This window comes from Macrotis lagotis, chromosome 7, assembly GCF_037893015.1.
Source record: "Macrotis lagotis isolate mMagLag1 chromosome 7, bilby.v1.9.chrom.fasta, whole genome shotgun sequence".
Classification (NCBI taxonomy): domain Eukaryota; kingdom Metazoa; phylum Chordata; class Mammalia; order Peramelemorphia; family Peramelidae; genus Macrotis; species Macrotis lagotis.
In genome coordinates this window covers 150,711,637-150,731,325 of record NC_133664.1, presented here as the reverse complement: position 1 = coordinate 150,731,325, position 19,689 = coordinate 150,711,637, and the positions used below count along the sequence as shown (strand labels likewise).

General features: G+C 33.8%; 1 protein-coding gene across 15 annotated transcripts in view; it reads right to left on the bottom strand.

The window, feature by feature from the left end:
• Nucleotides 1-19,689, bottom strand: part of NRCAM (neuronal cell adhesion molecule) — a 302,674-nt gene that overhangs the window by 30,837 nt on the left and 252,148 nt on the right. For all 15 annotated transcript variants that reach the window (XM_074193908.1, XM_074193918.1, XM_074193911.1 and 12 more), the window contains 9 exons: nucleotides 17,207-17,373; nucleotides 16,966-17,113; nucleotides 14,786-14,910; nucleotides 12,724-12,825; nucleotides 8,056-8,253; nucleotides 7,889-7,959; nucleotides 4,963-5,188; nucleotides 4,176-4,291; nucleotides 1,767-1,971 (listed from right to left, as the gene is read on the bottom strand). In XM_074193908.1, the coding sequence (XP_074050009.1) occupies nucleotides 1,767-1,971; nucleotides 4,176-4,291; nucleotides 4,963-5,188; nucleotides 7,889-7,959; nucleotides 8,056-8,253; nucleotides 12,724-12,825; nucleotides 14,786-14,910; nucleotides 16,966-17,113; nucleotides 17,207-17,373 (1,358 nt within the window). The remainder of the gene's footprint in view (nucleotides 1-1,766; nucleotides 1,972-4,175; nucleotides 4,292-4,962; nucleotides 5,189-7,888; nucleotides 7,960-8,055; nucleotides 8,254-12,723; nucleotides 12,826-14,785; nucleotides 14,911-16,965; nucleotides 17,114-17,206; nucleotides 17,374-19,689) is intronic.

Sequence of the window (19,689 nt, the reverse complement as noted above, 5' to 3'; positions counted from 1 at the left end):
ATATTTTTGCAAATCTTTTAATGTCTGGCTTCATAGAAGATAGTTGATTCTCAAATTTTCTTCTACATTTAATCCATTGAGCTATGTTGCTTTGACCAAAATATATGAAGAAAACTTTGCTTCAGAAGATATGTAGCTAAAAAAGGGAGGGTTGTTTTAAAGGGTAAATTACATCTAGATAATATTATATAAATGGTTTTGACTTTGGGGACATTTTGAAAGTTTAGGGGCCTTGAGGGATCCAATCACACTTTGAGAACCACTGCCCAAGACTGTGGTTGTCTCTCAGATCTAACCTGTTCTCTGATCCATTCCATTCTTTCTTTATACAGCTGCCAAAATAATTTTATGGCCCAATATTCCTAAGATCCTATAGATTTGATCATATCACTCCTTTGTTCAATAATCTTCAATGGCTACCTATGGCCCAATTTAGTAAAGTTCAAATTTTTTTTGACATTTGTATCATCTACTTTTATAGACTAATTCTTACAGCCCTTCAACATACTCTCTGTTCCAGATGAATTGGACCATTCTTTTCCAAAACATGCTTCACACACTCATGTCTTTGCTCACATTCTTATGTGTACAAATATTATATGATCTAACCAGTCTGGCTTTTGCTGTTCTCTACACAATATCTCATTTCTTGCCCATATCTTTTCATGTCTTTGCATTTTAGAATATTTCCATATTCTTAAAAAAAATAATTTACTTCTGCTTCTTAGAAACCCTTGTTTCTTTCAAGACTCAGCTCAAACTCTACCTTTAATATGAATCTTTTTCTGACTCTCCCAGCTCTTGGGATCTTCTCACTTGACTTTATTTTCTAAATAATCTGTATATATTTATATATGTATATTATGTATCTCCATGTTTAAAGATGGGAATTGTTTCATTTTTGTCTTTTTATTACCAGCACCTAAAACATAAAAGGATTTTACAAATGCTTTGCTGGCTGCCTGAAATGTCCTCTCACCTCATTTTCACCTCTTAAATTCCTTCAACAACCTTCAAAGTTCAATTCAAATGTCTTCTCTTCTAGGAAGTCATGGACAATAATCAAAAGGAGAAAAGGGAAGCATTAACACAGGAATAGCTAGAGAAGTAATGGACAGCTTAGTGTCTGAGAGGGAAACTGGTGTATGTTGACCTTGCAAAGAAACTCTGAATGTTTTACTCAGCTGTATTTATTTCATTTGGGTTTCTTTACTTAAGTGTGCCTTATCCTTTAATTTGTAAACAGTTAATTTGACCATGTAATGTCTCCAGGTAGGAGTCAGTGAGGAAGAAAAAAAGTTTTTTGTTTTTTTTTTTACAGACCTAAGAAAGTTAGAGAAAAATGAGCAGAAAAGTTAAGAGAAAAATGAGCAGGAGAGGACACCATATTCTAGGAGTCCCTCATTCTTAGAGAACATTGGATTTGGATCTTAAGCATTTACAGATTATTCCCTCCTAATGGTTAGAGCTAACAACACTGTGGATGACATAGTTCCATACTGTAGTCTGATGTACAATACCTAGTCACAGAGAAAGATAAATGGAAAAGTAAATTTATTGGCTCCCTTACATAAGGTAGATGACTGCCTGCTCTACCCAAATGGGCTTTGCTATCTCTGCTTGCTTGATGGTTTAGGTTTTGGTGTATACTCATGTAAGACTTATAAAATAGAGACAACTCTGTCATATAGAGATCTCCAAGGAGCCTCAATGGCTAATCTGATTATAGCAAAGTTCTCATTCTTTCTAGCATGTAAATCACATACCTCCTTCTGGAGTATTGAATTCTTGGTCAACACTGGCAGGCCCCTCCCCTTTCCCATTGACAACTCGAACATTCAGTGTGTAATGGCTATAGGGCTCCAGGCCTGGCAACATGCCATGAGTTTTGTTGCCATTAAAGGTGAGGATTTTTTTCTCAACATGTCGCCTGTTCCTTTTAGATGAATTTTTCACTTTCCAGTAGTAAATCTAAATTGAAAGAGAGAAAAGTCAGCAAAATATAAAGGAGAGAACATGAAGGGGCTTGGGGTTAAACAAACATAGCAAATTAATATTCTTTCAGGAAAATTTCTACATCCTAGATTATAGCTAGAGGGGACTTTAAAGGCTATTCAATCCATCTTCTTATTTTATAGATGAGGAAACTGAGCCTGAGAGAGGTTGTGATTTGCCCAGGGTTTACCCAGCTGATAATTGGCTGAGCTAGGTTTTGAACTCATGTCTTCTTGGCTCAATGAATAAAAGAAATCTGAAATCCACAGGTCACTGGGAAGATTAAATTAGATATGGATAATATAATGGTATGCCTATTTTTTAGGTAGATGACACAGTGGATATAGAGTGCCAGGCCCAGAGTCAGAAAGACTCAATTTCTTGAGTTCAAATCCAGCCTCAGAAACTTACTAGCTATGGGACCCAGAGCAAGTTAAATAAACCTTGTTTGCCTCAATTTCTCATCTGTAAAATGAGTTGGAGAAAGAATGGAAAACCACTCCAACAGTTTGCCAAGAAAATCCCAAATAGAGTCATGGAAAATCTGACATGACTGAAAATGACTGAACAATATTATTTTGTTAGGAGAATGTTAAAGCAATAGTGAATTCCAGGAAAAGAATAATAATGATTAAGCTCAAAATAATCGGTAAAGAGTGATTACACAGTGAACATAGAAAAGGTAATATGATGATAAAGTAAATTTTAACAATCCAGTAATTTTATATTTGGGAGAATCAAACAATGATTTATGGCAGTTTTAGTATATTTTATGCTTTATTTATTTCTTTAATAAATTTGCAAAATAGAAAAGAGGAATTTCTTTGGTAATCATTCTAGAATTATCAGTTAACATTAAATCAATTAATCAACAATTATTTATTCAGTACTGGTTACATTTAATTCTAGGATACAATGTAGAAAATGCATTATAGGAAATGATGTAGGTGAGAAAAATTCCACATGGCTTTGGACACTATCTAGCATATCATACTGTTATTTGTTTTTTCTAGCATTCCTAATGGCCTAGCTGGGCTGTGCCAAGGCTAAATCACTGGTTGTGTGTATGTTATTTTTCCATGTTTAATTTTTAATAAAATGAGCATGATAACAGTTTTTAAAAATCAACTTCCTAGAGCCCGAATGAACAAGCCAGAAAGTTTAACACAATTAAAATAATCATTAGATATTTTAACCCCTTTAACTATCCATCAATCAGCACTGTTAAGGTTTGTCAGTACAGCAATGATCATTGCTCATAAGAAAGACCCTGAGGCACTAAGGTCTTGAAGTGCAATATGAATTATCAAAGAAAGACCAAATTCTGTTTTAGCATTTGTCCTGTGATTTCATCAGGTGTAGACCATTTCTACTAATTCTTATTGGCAACTTTTCTATAATATATATATCTAGAGAGCTACCTGGATCATTGAGAAGTTAAAAGATGGCCTCACAGAGTGTCCACAGGCTTCCTAGTTTTGGGTTATAACTAGGACTTGTACTCATGCCTTCCTGATTCCAGGAACAGTGCTTCATCTATCACTCCCTTGATTTTCTAATTTTTGTATTAATTTTATCATACTACCATTCTTTGAAGGTTGTTAATCCATACATAATACATAATAGAATATGTGGTTATTTTTAGGCCAAGAAGAATATTTTACCTTTAAATGTACGGCACTAAGAAATTTTAATATTGGATAATTACCTGAGACTGTTTAGGTGTGGGCCATAGCTGAAAGCATCTAGAATAGATTCTCAAATCTATTTTCCAGATCTGAATACAGATTTTCTCAATTATATAATTATATAATATTATATAATAAAAGTCAATATAACAACATATTCTGTATTGACTCCTTCAAATCTAGTTTCCCAAATCCTAATGCTGGATAATTAACATTTATAATATTTTTTTCAAGTTTGCAAAGCTCTTTGGATATATTTTCTTATTTGATCTTTACAGCAACTATGTGAATTGGATGTGATAAGTGTCTTGACCCAATGTGGTCTATAAATATTTCAGATTGAAGTGGAATACTGGTCTCCTTGATTCCAAGTTTAATAATTCTGACCTTTCTCTGAATGGACCTAGTTCAGTATAGCCAGTCTTGTCTTTCTCAAACCTTTGATTAAAAGTCAGCAGCAAAAACAATGGGGAACTGCTTCCCTTTACTTACTCTATAGCCTTTCAAATGTCCTCGAATACTTTTCGAGGGTACTGGCTCCCAATGCACCTCAGCCAAGGTGCTGTTAACCACATTGACATGCACATTGCTGGGAGCCACCATTGGTACTGAAAAATGAAAGGAGCAGGAATTAGAAGTATGTTATCACAATGTTTTATTTTATAAAACTGGGTCTTGTTCTGTTTTGTTTTTGCAAAACTCTTGGCTTAGAAATGGACTTTAATAGTCCACTTCTAAAGATTGTCAGAGAACAAAAGGTAGTATATCTTATTTTAGCTATTGCTTTAGCAGAGCAAAATATTTTTTTAAAAATAGAATCCTACCCTTAGAATTCTAAACAGAATTTAAAAATTCTGGATCCCCAAGCAATTCTCTTCTAAGCATTGCCCATTGAAATAATATTACCATGAAATGTTGACCTCCTCTCTCCCCTCTAATGACCCTCAGGCACTATCTAAGTAGCAATCATATTTATTTTTTCCAGAAGAGCATAAAAATGACAGGCAGGTGGGGCACACCTGCAATCCCTGCTACTAGGAAGGTTGAGGTTGGTGGATCACTTGAGTTGCACATCTCAGCAGCTGTCTGTACTAAGTCCAACAATGATGTGGCAGACCCCCTAGAAAAAGAGGGACCCTAGCCCAGGTCGGGAAGGTGGAATAGGTCAAAGCTTCAACACTGGCCAACCCTGATAATGCCTGTGGCTGACTCTGTACTTCCAGGGATCCAGTCTCAATAACAACAATAAAGAATAAATAAAAAAGGAGAAGGCACTCACAATCCTCTCCAGAATGACCAATGATTATCTCAGGCTCGGGAGCAAATCCCACATCATTTAGTGCTTGTACTTTTACCAAATATGGAACAAAAGTTGGTGTGCCTGATACAATGTATTTGGATACATTTGCAACTACAACAGATGTCCACTCATCATCCCCATCTTTCTGGCGCCAGCTGACTTTATACTGAAGACCAGGTCCATTAGAATCAAAACCTTTTAAGGGCTAGAGGAAAAAAAATACCAAATAAATGATAAAACAATAACAACATAAAACTCAAACCACAAGAATAACCCAAAATAAAATATTATTAACTTTCAGAAACCTCTTAAAAAGTCAGACTGCATTAATTATACCATACTAATACTTTACTCTTACAATAAATTCAATTCTTAAATGTAAATAAAATCAGTAAACACAAAAATGTTGAAATCAACAGTAGATACTATTTTTTTCCTCAGGAAATCATCTTCTCTTCTGTGATGTAAAACAAAATTTATTAAAGATTAGAGTTTCAAAGAGGTTAGACCATTTTGTCACACTACAATAAATAAAGGAAAAACATCTGGGAAGGGATACCAGATAAATGAACAGTGAAAGTAATGAACCTTAGACCACCAGAGATTTGGTCTCAATGTATGCTCAATGAGGAATGAACAATTAAGTTACTTGAGTACATGCAAAAGAATAAGGGGTGATATGACAGAGGAGTAATAGAGAAAGGTTAATTCTGCAAGAGTTAGACTTAATTCCTCTGTTTCAGTAGCAATTTTGGCTGCAACACATAAACAAAGAGCACACGCACATAGACACACATACACACACATACATACATCCTTCTCCCCATTCACTTGTGGGACTGAAAAATGTTACAATTACAAGAGATCTTAAAAGATAACTTCATCCAGGGGTCCTTAGCCTGGAGGTTTTAAAAAATGTTGTGTGTTTCACTGTAACTGGTTCCTTTATAATACTATGTATTTTATTTTATGCATTTTTAAACATCATTTTAAAAAGGGGGCCATAAGCTTCATCAGACCAGGTTAATATCCCCCATCTAGTCCAATCCTTTCAGTTTAACAGATGAGTACGCTATGAACCCAGGGAGGTTATATGTTTTGAATAGGGTTATACAGTCAATTGGGGAAGGGAATGGAATATATTAATTTACCAATTTCTCTGGTTTACCATTTCCTCCATCAGGTGATAGCTTTCTACCTACCCTATGCAGGTGCTGGTTCCTGGAAACTACTGACCCAAAGCATGCACAGAATCCTAACCAAACCAGCACAAGCCACACTCTTTAGATACAATTCTCATTCAAATGCTAACTTGTGTCATCTATCTTTCATTACAGAGGGGTTATGTAAATTTTGGGATTTGGGAATCAGAAAATTTACAGTTGCAAGGGACCTTGAGATCTAGTCTGTCACTCACATTTAGATGAGAAAATCGACTTGTTATATTTTATTTTGAGAAACTAAATACTTTTTTTTTGCTGGTTTGGTCTGTCATTTGATGCATAATATTTTATATATTATATACATATATGTGTGTATATATAAACATATCTATAACTTTCTATCATTAAAGTTTACAAGATGTTTTGATGACAGCAATTGTGTGAGGTATATAATTTAAATATTGGAGTGAGGAAACAACACAGAAATGATGCAAATTTTCCATGAACATATAGCAAATGACCCTTATTACATTTTAAATATGAAGGTGATGCATGCATATAGCCCATATTGACTTACTCGCCTTCTCAATTATAGAAGGGAGAGAATTTGGAATTTACAATTTTAAAATGAATATTGAAATTTATTTTTATATTTAAATGGGAAAAATAAAATATTAAATAAACTTTCAAAATATTTTTTTCTTTTTATGCAAAGCAATAGGGTGAAGTGACTTGCCTAAGGTAAGTATTATGTGTCTGAGAACGGATTTGAACTCAGGTCCTCCTGACTCCAGAGCCAGCATTCTATCCACTGTGCTCAAAATAAGTTTTTTAAAAACTTAGGATTCTGTGATTAATTACAATTTTCCTTTATACTGTGAACAATTAATTGGGCTATTTAATATAATTTTGCATTTTATATTTCTTGTTTAAAAAAATTAAAAGCATATTTATTTTTTAAAAAATAAAAAAAGAAAGTGCTAAACATGACACATGTTCCTGTACAATGTAGGATCCATGGGTGGGGAATATTTTATACAATGTCAGATACTTTTGATGAATTGAATGGTTTTGCTTATTTTTCCCCCCTTTCATTTTTTTCTTTCCCTTTCAATCATCTTTTCTTATAAAAAAATGGCTCTCTGGGAGAGGCAGGAGAAGGGGTGAAATGGAAGGTTTAGTTGTTATAAAAACGAGCCAATAAAATCTATTTTAAAAATTGAACTTGCACATAGCAGGGTGATCTTTGGGTGTCTGGGGCCGGATTTGGACCCAGGTGCTCCTGGCTCAAGGGCCAATGCTCTGTCTGCCACCCAGACACCCCTACTATTATTACTATTTTATTTTATTTTGGGTCTTTTTTTCCCTTCTTTTTGGTTTTTGCAGGGCAGTGGGGATCGGGTGGCTTGCATGTCACATGGCTGGGTGATTATTGGGTTTACGAGGCTGGATATGGACTCGGGTGCTCATGGCTCCAGGGCTAGTGCTTCGTCCATTGCGCCACCTGGCCACACCTACAATGATTACTATTATTTTTTTTAATTTTAATTTTTTTCCTCTCCCCTTTACTTTTTTCACCCAAGCAAGTCTATCTATGTTCATGGGGGGAGGGGTATTTTGTTTACTTGTAAACAAGAATATTTTATTAATGTAAAAAAACATTTGTACAAAATGAAAATAAAAAATAAATTTAATAAAAAAATATCAGAAAAAAAATTGAACTTGTTAATTAATCAGCTCACCTGCCATGTAATCACCAAATTATCAGGTTCTGATCCTATTCCTTCAACAGTAGTAGGATTCTCTTCTGGTTCTAAAAGTTAAATAGTAACATGTGAGGCAGCCCTCATTATGAACTTTTGGTTTTGGAACAAGCAAACTCCTCTTAAAAACAGAATCATTAATTTACCTGCTGCTTTAGTCATATAATATTCTGATGCTTCACTAGGTAGACTTCTACCAATACTGTTGACAGCAATTACATGGAAAGAGTATTTTACATAAGGAGAAAGTTTCAACTCTGCTGTTGTCTGTGTTCCAGGAACATCAGTCTGGTGATGCCATATGCCTGGCTCATGCAAAGCATCTTCATATTCAATGATGAAATCTAGCAAAAAACAAAACCAAACAAAAAATTCCAGTGAATTTCACTCATAGAAGAAATCTAGTTGCCTGGGATGGCTTTTGATGAAGAACTGAGGGGGTTATCCTCATAATGTTAATGATAGCTGATATTTGAATAAGGTTTTATGATTTACAAAGTATATTACATAAGTATTATAATTTGATCTGTCTGGTAATGTGACTTATCTAACTTTGAAGAAAAATCTCATCCAAATAGCTAGTACTTCATACTGCAACCATTATCATCAATATTTAAAGGTCTTGATCTTTCTGATACATGAGGTTTAGCAAATTTAAAAAGGTATGAAATTGATTAGGAAATCTCTAGAAGTGAGAGAGAGAGAGAGAGAGAGAGAGAGAGAGAGAGAGAGAGAGAGAGAGAGAGTGTGTGTGTGTGTGTGTGTGTTGTTTTGGTCTGGCTTAGAAGTATGTGCATATTTCTGGAAAAACAGGCCAAAAAAAAAAAACCACATTCAGGCTTAATGCTGTCCTGCCCCCACCCTCTGGGCTCTTTGCTAAAAATTCCAAAGCCCAAGTATACGTTGAAAGATAGTTAGCATCTTGAGATTATAGTATGGGCTTGTTCTCCTAAAAAAAAAAGAGTTATCTTGAAATTGGGTTGGAGGGAGGTGGCCTTATGGAACAAGTCTACCTATCTTTGAATGGGGAAGGGGAAGAGGGAAGAAGGGGAGATAGGAAGAAAGAAGAGGGAAATGGGTAGGGGAAAGAAGACAGGGAATGGATGAAGAAAGAGAAAAACAAGTGAGAAATGTTCAGCAGTACTCCTGTTTTTAGCTACTTAATTTTTTCTTTTGAGTCATTATTCTCATCTTCTGCCTTATTTTTTTCTCCCCAAATCACCTGATGACTGTAAAGATTAAGACAACTCAAAAAAATCCCATTACATTCCTCTAGTTTACTTTTTAAAATCCTAATCATAGAATTAAAAATTTTCAGATCTGAAAGGTTCCTTAGACAATTTACAGGATGGTAATTTTTACGAGCTCAGGACCTTAATCTCATTTAAATGATGTATCCCCCCCCCCAGTACTTACCACAAGTTGTCTGTGCATGTAATGCACTTAATTAAGGCATACTGAATTTAAAGGACTATAGAATGATTATAGAATACAGAACTGTATTTTTATTTTATTCCTCATGTTATTCACGAAGAAGTGGAGACTCAGAGATGCGAAATGATTTGATTTGCACTGGGTCACGCTGTCAATTAATAGATGGGCTGATACTAGAAGCCAACCCTCCCAAGTCCTAGTCCAGTGATCTTTCCACCTCAACTGACCTCTTCAGTCAGCTGTCCTCATTATCTATTTCCCATATGTTAAAGTCATCTTACTTTATTATTACTATGCTATAAAGACAAGAATTAATAAGTCATCAGAACACATCCTATAGTTTGTGTATTTTTTTTTGCTTTTTTTTGGGGGGGGGGGTTCTAGACCTGTGATTTTTCAATACAGGAAACTCCTAGAATGCAAACTTCCTCTACTAACAATTGCTATTATTTAAACACTTAGAGTTGCCTGGTATATTGAGTGAAGTGACTTGCTCCAAGGTCACTCAGGCAATATAAGAGGTAGGACTTGAACCCCAGGTCCCCTTTACTCCAAGGCTGATCTCTAATCACTTGGCCACACTTCTTCTTCTACACATAACAAGGAAATTGTACCTTTTTCTTGGAGAGAACTCACAATAACTACTAGGATTACAAGCAACACTTGCCTTTGTCTTTATTTTTTTTAACACACACATTCCCCTCCATTCAACCTCCTCTAATGGTTTTTTTTTTTTTTTGTTTTGTGATTTGGATAAGTCTTGGATTCTTAAAGACTTAAAGACTGCCAATTCTGGTATTTCACCAAGCTGGAAAACTTTCAGTCAGGTCCTGATTGATATGAATAAGGACTCCCACAAAATGACCAAATTATTTGAATTTGTATTACATATTTCCATTAAACTAGAACCATTATTCTATTTTTATATAGCTATACCTTTCAATAATGTCTAGTTTTATAGACATAGCAGCAGATTGCTTGCCAGTTCCATTGAGTACTAGTCCAAATCCAGACAAATTCATCACCAGAATGTAACAAAATGTTTGATGATCAGAATAGCTTGTGAAAATCATCTGTCTAAGGTGCTGAAGGATTGTAATCTATATCACTGTGGTGGTGAAATCCAGGTCCTTTGAGAATTAAAATATTATATATAGTGTATATATATATATATATATATATACATATTTGAGTAATTTATAAATGCTTCTTTCACTAACATTTAAAAGACATCAATTGCCTTGCTTTATTATTTCCATTGTTATCATTATGCTATTAAATTAGCAACTGAATTACATTCTAATAAAATCCATTAAAGTATTTCAAATGACAATGGGCTGGGGTAAAAAACACATAGAAAAATAAACATTACTACATTTGCCTCAAAAATAAATATCTTCTTCAGTAGCCACACATTTCAATGAAATGCAACAATTTGCACTCTCAAAATCTCAGCTTAAATATAATGACACTTTAATAGTTGGCTTTCACAGGATATTGTTAATCAGGAAACTGGAGCCTATGAATTCACATCAGCGTGCATCAGTTATTACTATGGTGAAAGTTTTTTTTCCTCAAAGATATTATTTTTGTCAATAGAAGGCTATTCATGATAGTAAAATATAATGACATCTATATAACTGTAAGGCAAATAGAGCTTTATGGTCCTATAATGGCTTTTGAATGTGAAAAACTGCCAAATTATCTAAACAAATGATTAAATCTAGTTGATTTATTTAAGTAGCAGTAATGTATAACACAGCTAATAGAGAAAATATATTGACAATTCAAAGAAGAAAATGAAAACTACTGAATAATAGTAAAAGTTACTTGGGACTTGAGAGTGTAGATAGCTTTCTCTAGTGTTGGTTAAGAAAGAGAGCAGTTACAGGACCATAGTTTAAAAGTCTGGTAGAGTGAATTTTAGGGTTGTTTTTTCCCTAAGGATGGTGGAAATCTGGCCTGTTTGAAGGCATTTGTTAAAGAGGTCATAGGTTGAAGAGGCTGAAAGAAGAGAGGTTAAAAATTAAAGGGAGGGAGAGAATGGCTAAAAGGCTCCATTCCTAGAGGAGACAGGAAAGTATCACAAGGGTTACTGTCCTTAATAGTGATAATGTAAAAGCACATAATATTTGTGCTCTAGGGAATGTTTTCAAATTTTCTTTAAATGTCTTTGTTTGGCAATAGTATAATTTCTTTAGGGTTTTACCAAATTAAATAAATTATCTGGTTTCAGGTTAATTCATAAAGCTAAATTAATGATATCCCACTGCAGTATGGTCTAGTAGAAAGAGCTCCGGGCTGGGAGTTAAGACATCAGAGTTTTATATTTCTAGCTTTCCCACTAACTCTAATTCCCTAGCCAAATATGTCTTCTGATGTTTCTCATAAAAGGCACTTCATAAAAGACTTCTGCAATGAACATCTCCTATGCCTCCACATTTCTATCTCTCAGAATTTATAATTTTCTTTAAGGATTATCTCAAGTTCCATCTTCTACAAGTGGCCTGTCCTGATTCCATGATGCTACTAGTGTCTTCATTCCTTGCCTTCCTACCCCATAAACTTTTTTTTCTATTTTGTAGATATCTAAATATATACATAGGGTAGCTAGGTGGTGCAGGGGATAAGAGTACTGGCCTCAGAGTTAGGAAGATTCACCTTCATGAGTTTAGTCAAATATGGCCCTAGAAACTGACTAGATATATATGTCTTTCTCTAGGCAAGTCCTTAACTCTGCTTGCTTCAGTTCCTCATCTAAAAATGAGTTGAAGAAGGAAGCAGCAAACTGTTTGAATAACTTTGCCAAGAAAATAGTAGAGTTGTACATTGAAGTGACTCAACAACAGCCAAAAATATACATATCAACCTAACAAGTCCACGAGCTTAGCATTTGCAAGGGCAATTTTTGTTTTTGTAACTCTTAGCACCTAGGACAGGACCCAGAACAACACAACTGATCAACTAATTGGTCTAGTAGAACCATGTTAACTATCTGACCTCAGTTAAATTCAACAAACATTTATTAAGTTCCTGTCATATACAAGGAATTTCTGAGTATAAAAGGAAAAAAATTTCATGATCCTTGTTTTCCAGAACATTTCCTTATCCCAAGAATATCTGTTTTACCTACCACAGAGAGCTACCATTATGTTCCAATGAGATTAGAGATATAACTATGCTTTGAAAATGCTTAAAAGTACCTTATAACTGAAAATATTTCTCTGTTAACAAAAAAGTCTGATAGATCAGTGTAGTGGTTCAGTCATATGAGAGACAGCAGAGATCCCTGATGGAAAATTAAGATCTACAAATCCAAAGTGCTTCAGAAGTTGGGGAAAAAATCAGTCTTTTGCTATACAGCAAATAGCTGAACATACCTGTAACAGGACTATTGTTTTCCTCTCCTGGTATCCATGTCAGCTGAACACTTCTTTCAAGAAAACTTGTCAATTCCAAATCAAAGGGTGGTTCTGGACGATCTGCAGGTCAAACACATCTATTATGATCAATAACTTCAGTACCAGGAGACCCACCAGCTATCCATTCTAAAATTCACTTTTATTCAGACAGGAATAGGATGGAAGGAAATCTTACAGACATCCCAAAATTCAGTCTTAACATGGCATGCTACTGAAATGAAATAGAAATAACTGAGGTTTCTTGGGACATAAAGCACAGATGGAAAGTTTTATTGAATTAATATTTCTGAGTTCCATTTGTTTCTCAAGTGAAGATCATTTATAATTTAAAAAATGGAAATTGAAATGTACAAATCACCAACATTTTTAGTTTATGAGTCTTCTCATAAACACAAATGGATGTTTATATAAGAAAGCAAAACTTCATTTCTATAAAAGGAAAAATGGAGAAAAGCAGCTTTTAGAAATGAAATCTGACAAGTACAATGGAATTTACCAATCTCAGCATGCATATTTAAGCTAGATGCTTAAAGTCATTGCCTAGTAACAATAGTAGGTTAGGGACTTGGGGAGGTACATTTACCCTTGTACAACACCAAAAAATGTTTTATTATAATTATTATATTACAAAATATCCCCTCTACCTGAATCCCTCAACTCCCAGGCAATAACATGCAAAATGATCTTTTAGAATTCCATAGAATTATTGTGCCATCTTGAACACCACCTATGGGAATGACTTTGACCTTGAAATATAAAAAAAACCCAAAGATGTCTTTATTTATTTTTGTTTATTCATGCAGAAGCAGAAAAAAAAGATGTTAGCAAATTAAAGCCCCACTACCATACAACATATGACTGAAATTAAAATCCAAGGGATAATTATGTAAAAATTAGATTAGCCATTCCAATGCTAAATAAAAAAGCAGCATTGATAAATAGAAAATAATCTAGAAAGTCATTTCTGATTTCATTTCCAGGTGTCAGAAAAATCATGTCTTAAATGCATTATTATTCTTTAGTGATTTATAGCACACAACATAACATAAATCAAGCTAATTCTGTATCAGAAACACAAGAAGGATGACAATGAATCTCTTTTGATTCTCTTTTTGGGGGAGGGAGAGAGGTATAACTTTCCAGAAATAGAAACCAGACATAACATTTAGAGAACTGAAATGAAAAAATAATTTGTGGAGTTAAACATTTTAAATAGTTTTTTCACTCTGAAAATATAAATGATAACCTTTTAAAGCAATGTATCATTTTAAAAAGCTCTTGTCAAATTACATGAATTTTATCAAATGAACTGATTGTACAATCATCCGTAAAATTTTTAGAAATGATTGCATGCTGAGTAAAAGAAACTCCAATGTTAAAATGAAGAAACTATTTATAACAGTAAATGACCAACAAAATAAAAATTTGACATATCTCTTCTTAAAAATAAACAATCAATTAATGGCATGTAATGGAAAAATATTGATTTAGAAATGTGAAGTATGTTGAAAAGAAGACAGAAAAAGATTTGAATTAGTTTACCGTAAACAGGAGCTGGAGTTGGAGAAGGAGCCAGAAGGACATTAATATAAAAGAATTTTTTTCAAAGTTAGTAATAGAAAGATATAAGATTTTATAATCAGAAACTGCATACTATTGAAATTATAAAATGAAGTTTACTTATGGAAATATGACACTAATAATAACACAGCAGCAGTTTAGAAAAAATAAGTGATTTTATCTAAAAATCACTCTATTATCTCCCTATTTGCTCACTAAATTATTACTAAAGTAGTAAGTTACTCACAATGCTTGTACACTACAAGTTGCTAAGAGTTATTTGTATTATAGACATGGTCACAACAAAAAATGAGATAGTTTGTAATTGGATTATTATACTATTCTTAAAATAAATTGAGGTAAAATTCATAGTTTTTTCATTTTTTTGCTCAGAAGTTTTATGTATAATATATATTTATATATACATATATATATATTTAACATTTGATTGTTTTCTTACCAACAACACTAAGCTTAGCACTTGCAGAAACAATGTCCAGAGATGTATTTGCTACACAAGTGTAGGTTGCATCATCTTCATCACTTATGTTCATTATAACCAGATGGTCATTATCGACACTGAACCTACAAATGAAACAGATTCAGAGTAATCCCAAAGCTCATTCAACATAAATATTTCATGATTATTTATAAGTACTTTCTTAGCTCTGCAAAAACATTTTCCCATTATCAATAGAGAAAAATGATATTTCTTCATCATAATATTGTAATTTTATAGCAATTGTTTTTGCTATTTCTTTTTGCAAAGTTTGGTTCTATACCTATGATATGAATTATGCAGTTTCAGGGTATGAATCAATTTAAGAAAGCCTGACTAAATAAAAATTAAAGTTTAGAAAACAGATGTATAAAACATGTTATATGGTTTCACTTTTGAAAATTTATAGTGTCTAATGTAGTTTGTTGATTAGGAATTTTATTATTTACTAGACCTAACTTAAATGATAGTCAAGATGTGCATACTCTCCCACAGGAAAAGCAAAGCAAAGCTGGTTTATCTATAAGAGGGATAGAAATCTCAGTGGCAACAATTGGTTTTCTTAAGAGTTGGATCTAGTTTTACTAAATTATTTTTAGAATTTCTATTTGTTTTGAAAACAAATCATATGAACAAATGGGAACTTAAACTGTTTTGAAGTTAAATTTTATCACACCTAACTAGGATTGTCTTTTTGAAATATTTAAATAATTTATTTATTTTTTTCCTTCTATCACTGACCAGATTTCTTATACAAAAAGTCAAGGGAGAGAGAGAAAGGGACACTGAGATATAAAGAGCCAGAAAGGCACCCAGGCTCAAAAAGCATCATAGAACTATTTTGGAGCTTAATTGTAGGCTTCTCTGCCTTCTGACTTAAGAACAAGTACAGATGTCATCAAGAATTCAAGGAACACAGGTTTCCAATTTCTACAGTTATCTAAAAGGGAGGCAATATTCATTCCATCCAGAAGAGGGCAATGGTATTCACACAAGATAAAAATCAATTTTTAGTAAACTTTTAAAATTTAGGACATGGAGCAGAATAACTACCTCAAAGGGAATCTTTACTCTTCACCATTAACTTGTCAAGAATGTCAAATTTACCCATAAACCCTTCTAAATGTGAAGCTCCAGAAAACTCTTACTTATTGCTCTACTAGTTTTAATGAAATAAAAACCAAAATGCTCACCAACTAATATTAATAATTAGCAAAATATGTCATATCAGACCCTGGCTATTGTCTTCCAAAGTGTGCCTTGAATAATGATGATAACTGGAAGTTATATAGTTATTTAAGGTTTCCAAAATGATTTACAAATGTTATCTCATCTTTATCTACAAACAACTATGGGAGATAGATTCTCTTATTAATTCCCATTTGTAGATGAGTAAACTGAGACATGCAGAGTGATTTGTTCAGTCACACTTCTAGGAAGTTTCTGAGGATGAATTTGAACTCAAAGTCCAACACTATATTGAGTTAGCCACCTCTGCCTCAAATAAAAAGCCTTGTGTCCTTTGAAATCTCTGAAGAGGATTTGATAGTCCTCTGGAAATTACAAATATTACATTCCATTCCATGATTACAATTATCATAAAAAAAAATGTATGTAGAACTCCATGCTTTTTTTTAGGGTTCTTTTTTGCAAGGCCATGGGGTTAAGTGGCTTGCCCAAGACCACAGAACTAGGTAATTATTAAGTGTCTGATTCCAGATTTGAACTCAGGTATTCCTGACTCCAAGGCTGGTGCTCTATTCCCTGTGTCACCTAGTCACCCTGAGCTCCATGCTTTTGATGAGATCCAAAAAAAGTGGATCAATATTCAGAACTTAAAGATTCTATCCTTGCTCCTTCTCAAACTTTATGAGACTCATAGATATAAACTGAACATCCTATTTCAATGTCTCTTCTAAAACTTAAAATGTTCCAGAAAAGAGATATAATAAATGTAATAAAATAATATATAACATAATGAAACAAATATGTATATATTCTTAGGATATCATTCTTAGGCAAAAAACCATTGTGAAGTAACTGCAAAAGTTATGTGTCAATAGACAGTTTTAAGTGCATGGGACAAAAAGAGAACAGAAAGTGAATAAGAAAATCATGGAAAAAAAATCTTTTGCAAATACCTTCCGTCATTTGGCAGCTCACCATTATCCTTCAGCCATGTGATAGTAGCTATTAAAGTTGGATCATGTTTCACTTTGCATTCAAAGGAAACTTTGCCACCTCTTTGCACAATTTTGTATTCAGGCTGTTTAATGATTCTGGTTGGATCTGAAATTTATAGTTATTTTTAATTATTTGAAAAAAAAGGAGAAAATTTTTTGATGACACATAGTGTTTAAAAATCAGGGCCATCTGACTTACCTTTGATTTCCAGGTGAACATCATTTTGAACCACTCCTAATTTATTCCTTACTACACATGTATATGTGCCTGCACTATCCTTCTGGGCCACGGGAATTTCCAAAGTTCCATTGTTATGAAATACGTATGTGTTCTCCTGGAGAACACTTCCTTTTGTTCCCTTAAACCTATGTAGCAAAATGAATAGGAAAAAACAATATTCAGCATTCTCAAACTCAAACACATAAAACTATATTTTTAAAGGTCAAGGTAAGCATCTGCATTTGAATGTTAATCCCATGTTGAATCAGGTACAATTATGATGCCCGTGAGCATTCTTGCTTAAATAAGTTCTGGGGGAAAAAAGGTGAGTATGTTAGATAGCTTGACTATGTGCAATTAGTTGCACATTTTTAAATAACCATGGGCAGATTAGAAATAGTTTTAAAATGCTTATAACATTGGCAAAAATGAAAACTGTTCTCCCTGAAGGGTCATTTTCCCGAGTTTCTAAAAGATAATGGTAAATCTAGTTTAACACCTAAGTTCCCTTGGTAGGGACAAGTGTGTGGATGGGGACTTAGATGAGGCAATATCAGTAATAGGATGCGGTATATTGTATTCTTTCACATTCCAGTTTTGTGGCTGCATGGAGAGATTTTATATAAAACTGAAAAGGAGAACTGGAAATGGTGGCCATAAATGTGGCAGTAGTGCTTTATCATATTCATTGGTAAGTTTATCATTTTCAAGTTCTAATACGTGGAAGACTTCTGCATCCTCTAATTTAGCTATTCCATTCCTTTTCTGGTTGCTCTTTTTGGAGCCAATGCTTTCACTCTCCTGTCTACCTTTAGTTATGTCAAAATATTAGAGGGAAATGGTGGCAACAACTTGATTATGAGGCTGGAAATGGAACAGTTGACGGTGGGAGTAGGAAGCATGTGGAAGAGTAAAAGATCATAGCCACAGAATCTCAGAGGTGAAAAGAATTTTAGTTTAATTTGGTACAACTTTCCATTCAGTGTTATTGCATTACTTCTACAGGATCCCTGATGATCTACAGTTTGCCACTTACTCATTAAGCAACTTGTTTCATTGTGGGGCAGCTGTGGGCAAAGTGGCACAGTGGGAAGAGCAATGGATTTGGAGTTAACAGATCTGGATTTGAATCTCAGTTTTGCTACTTCTACCTGTTTGTCCTTGGACGAATCACTTACCTTTCTTGGTTTCAATTTTCTCAAGCATAAAATAATTAAGAAATGATAAACTCAGAGCCAGCTATTGCTTGTGCCCCAAACCAGATTAAAATATAATCAATAAATGCTTAACAAAATAAATAAAAATATAATACAAAATGAATAAAGTTAATGAACAATTAGTTCAAAGGAGCTCATATCTGATCTCAACACTTACTAGCATACTTACTATATGTATACATATATACATATATATAGTAAGTGCTCCATAAATGTTAGATATTATTATTTATTATTACTATTACTAGCTGTGTGACCCTGGGCAAGTCACTTAAGCTGTTTGCCTCAGTTTCCTCATCTGAAAGAAGGGTATAATAATAATAATAATAATAATAATAATAATAATAATAATACCTATCTCCTAGGGTTTGGGGATAATGAGATAATAATTATAAAGAAATAATAAATGAGAAAATTATTATAAAGCACTTAACACAGTGCCTGGAACATTGTAAAGTGCTATGCAAGTATTAACTGTAATCAGCATCACTATCATTATTATAATAATTGTCATTACTCTTATATTTTGCTTTTTCTAAGTCATTATGCAACCCATAGGATTCAAGTGTAACTCTTGATGTAAATGATTCCCAATGTCCTTTCCAGCTCTAAATGATGCTTGTTATTGCTGTTCTTGTAATTATTTAATCACATCTGACTTTTGTGACCTTGTAGAGTAGCACACCAGTTCTATTCATGGAGTTTTCTTGGCAAAGATGATGGAATGGCTTATCATTTCCTGGTCCAAGGTAAACATTTGAAGTGACTTGCCTAGAGGGTCACATAGCTACTAAGTGTCTGAGGATGAATTTTAATTCAGGTTTCCCTGATTCTAGATCTAATGTTCTATCCACTAAGACATCTAGCTGTCTCTTTATTGATGTCTTCTCCCCTATCCCCACCCCAGTTCAATATCATTTGCTCTCTTGCTCAGCTCTCTCAAATCTCTGTTCCTCAGATAATGACATCAACAATAAGGAAAGGTGCACAGAGCTGAAAAGTATGTAGTAGAGGTTCATTCAATGGTTCTTGAGAGAATAACTTTGAATGAACAACTTGGTGAGATTGGATTACACCAGTGGCTTTTCTCCAATAAGTGAACTCCTTTCCAGGCCAACATCATTTGGGAGGACCCATTCTAACTCTACTTCATTCCCCTCCCAACTATGATTCTGACTCCCCACATTTTGCCATTTCGTCCCTGGCTGAGCACCTTCTCTCTTCTAACTCTTCATGAGTTGTCAT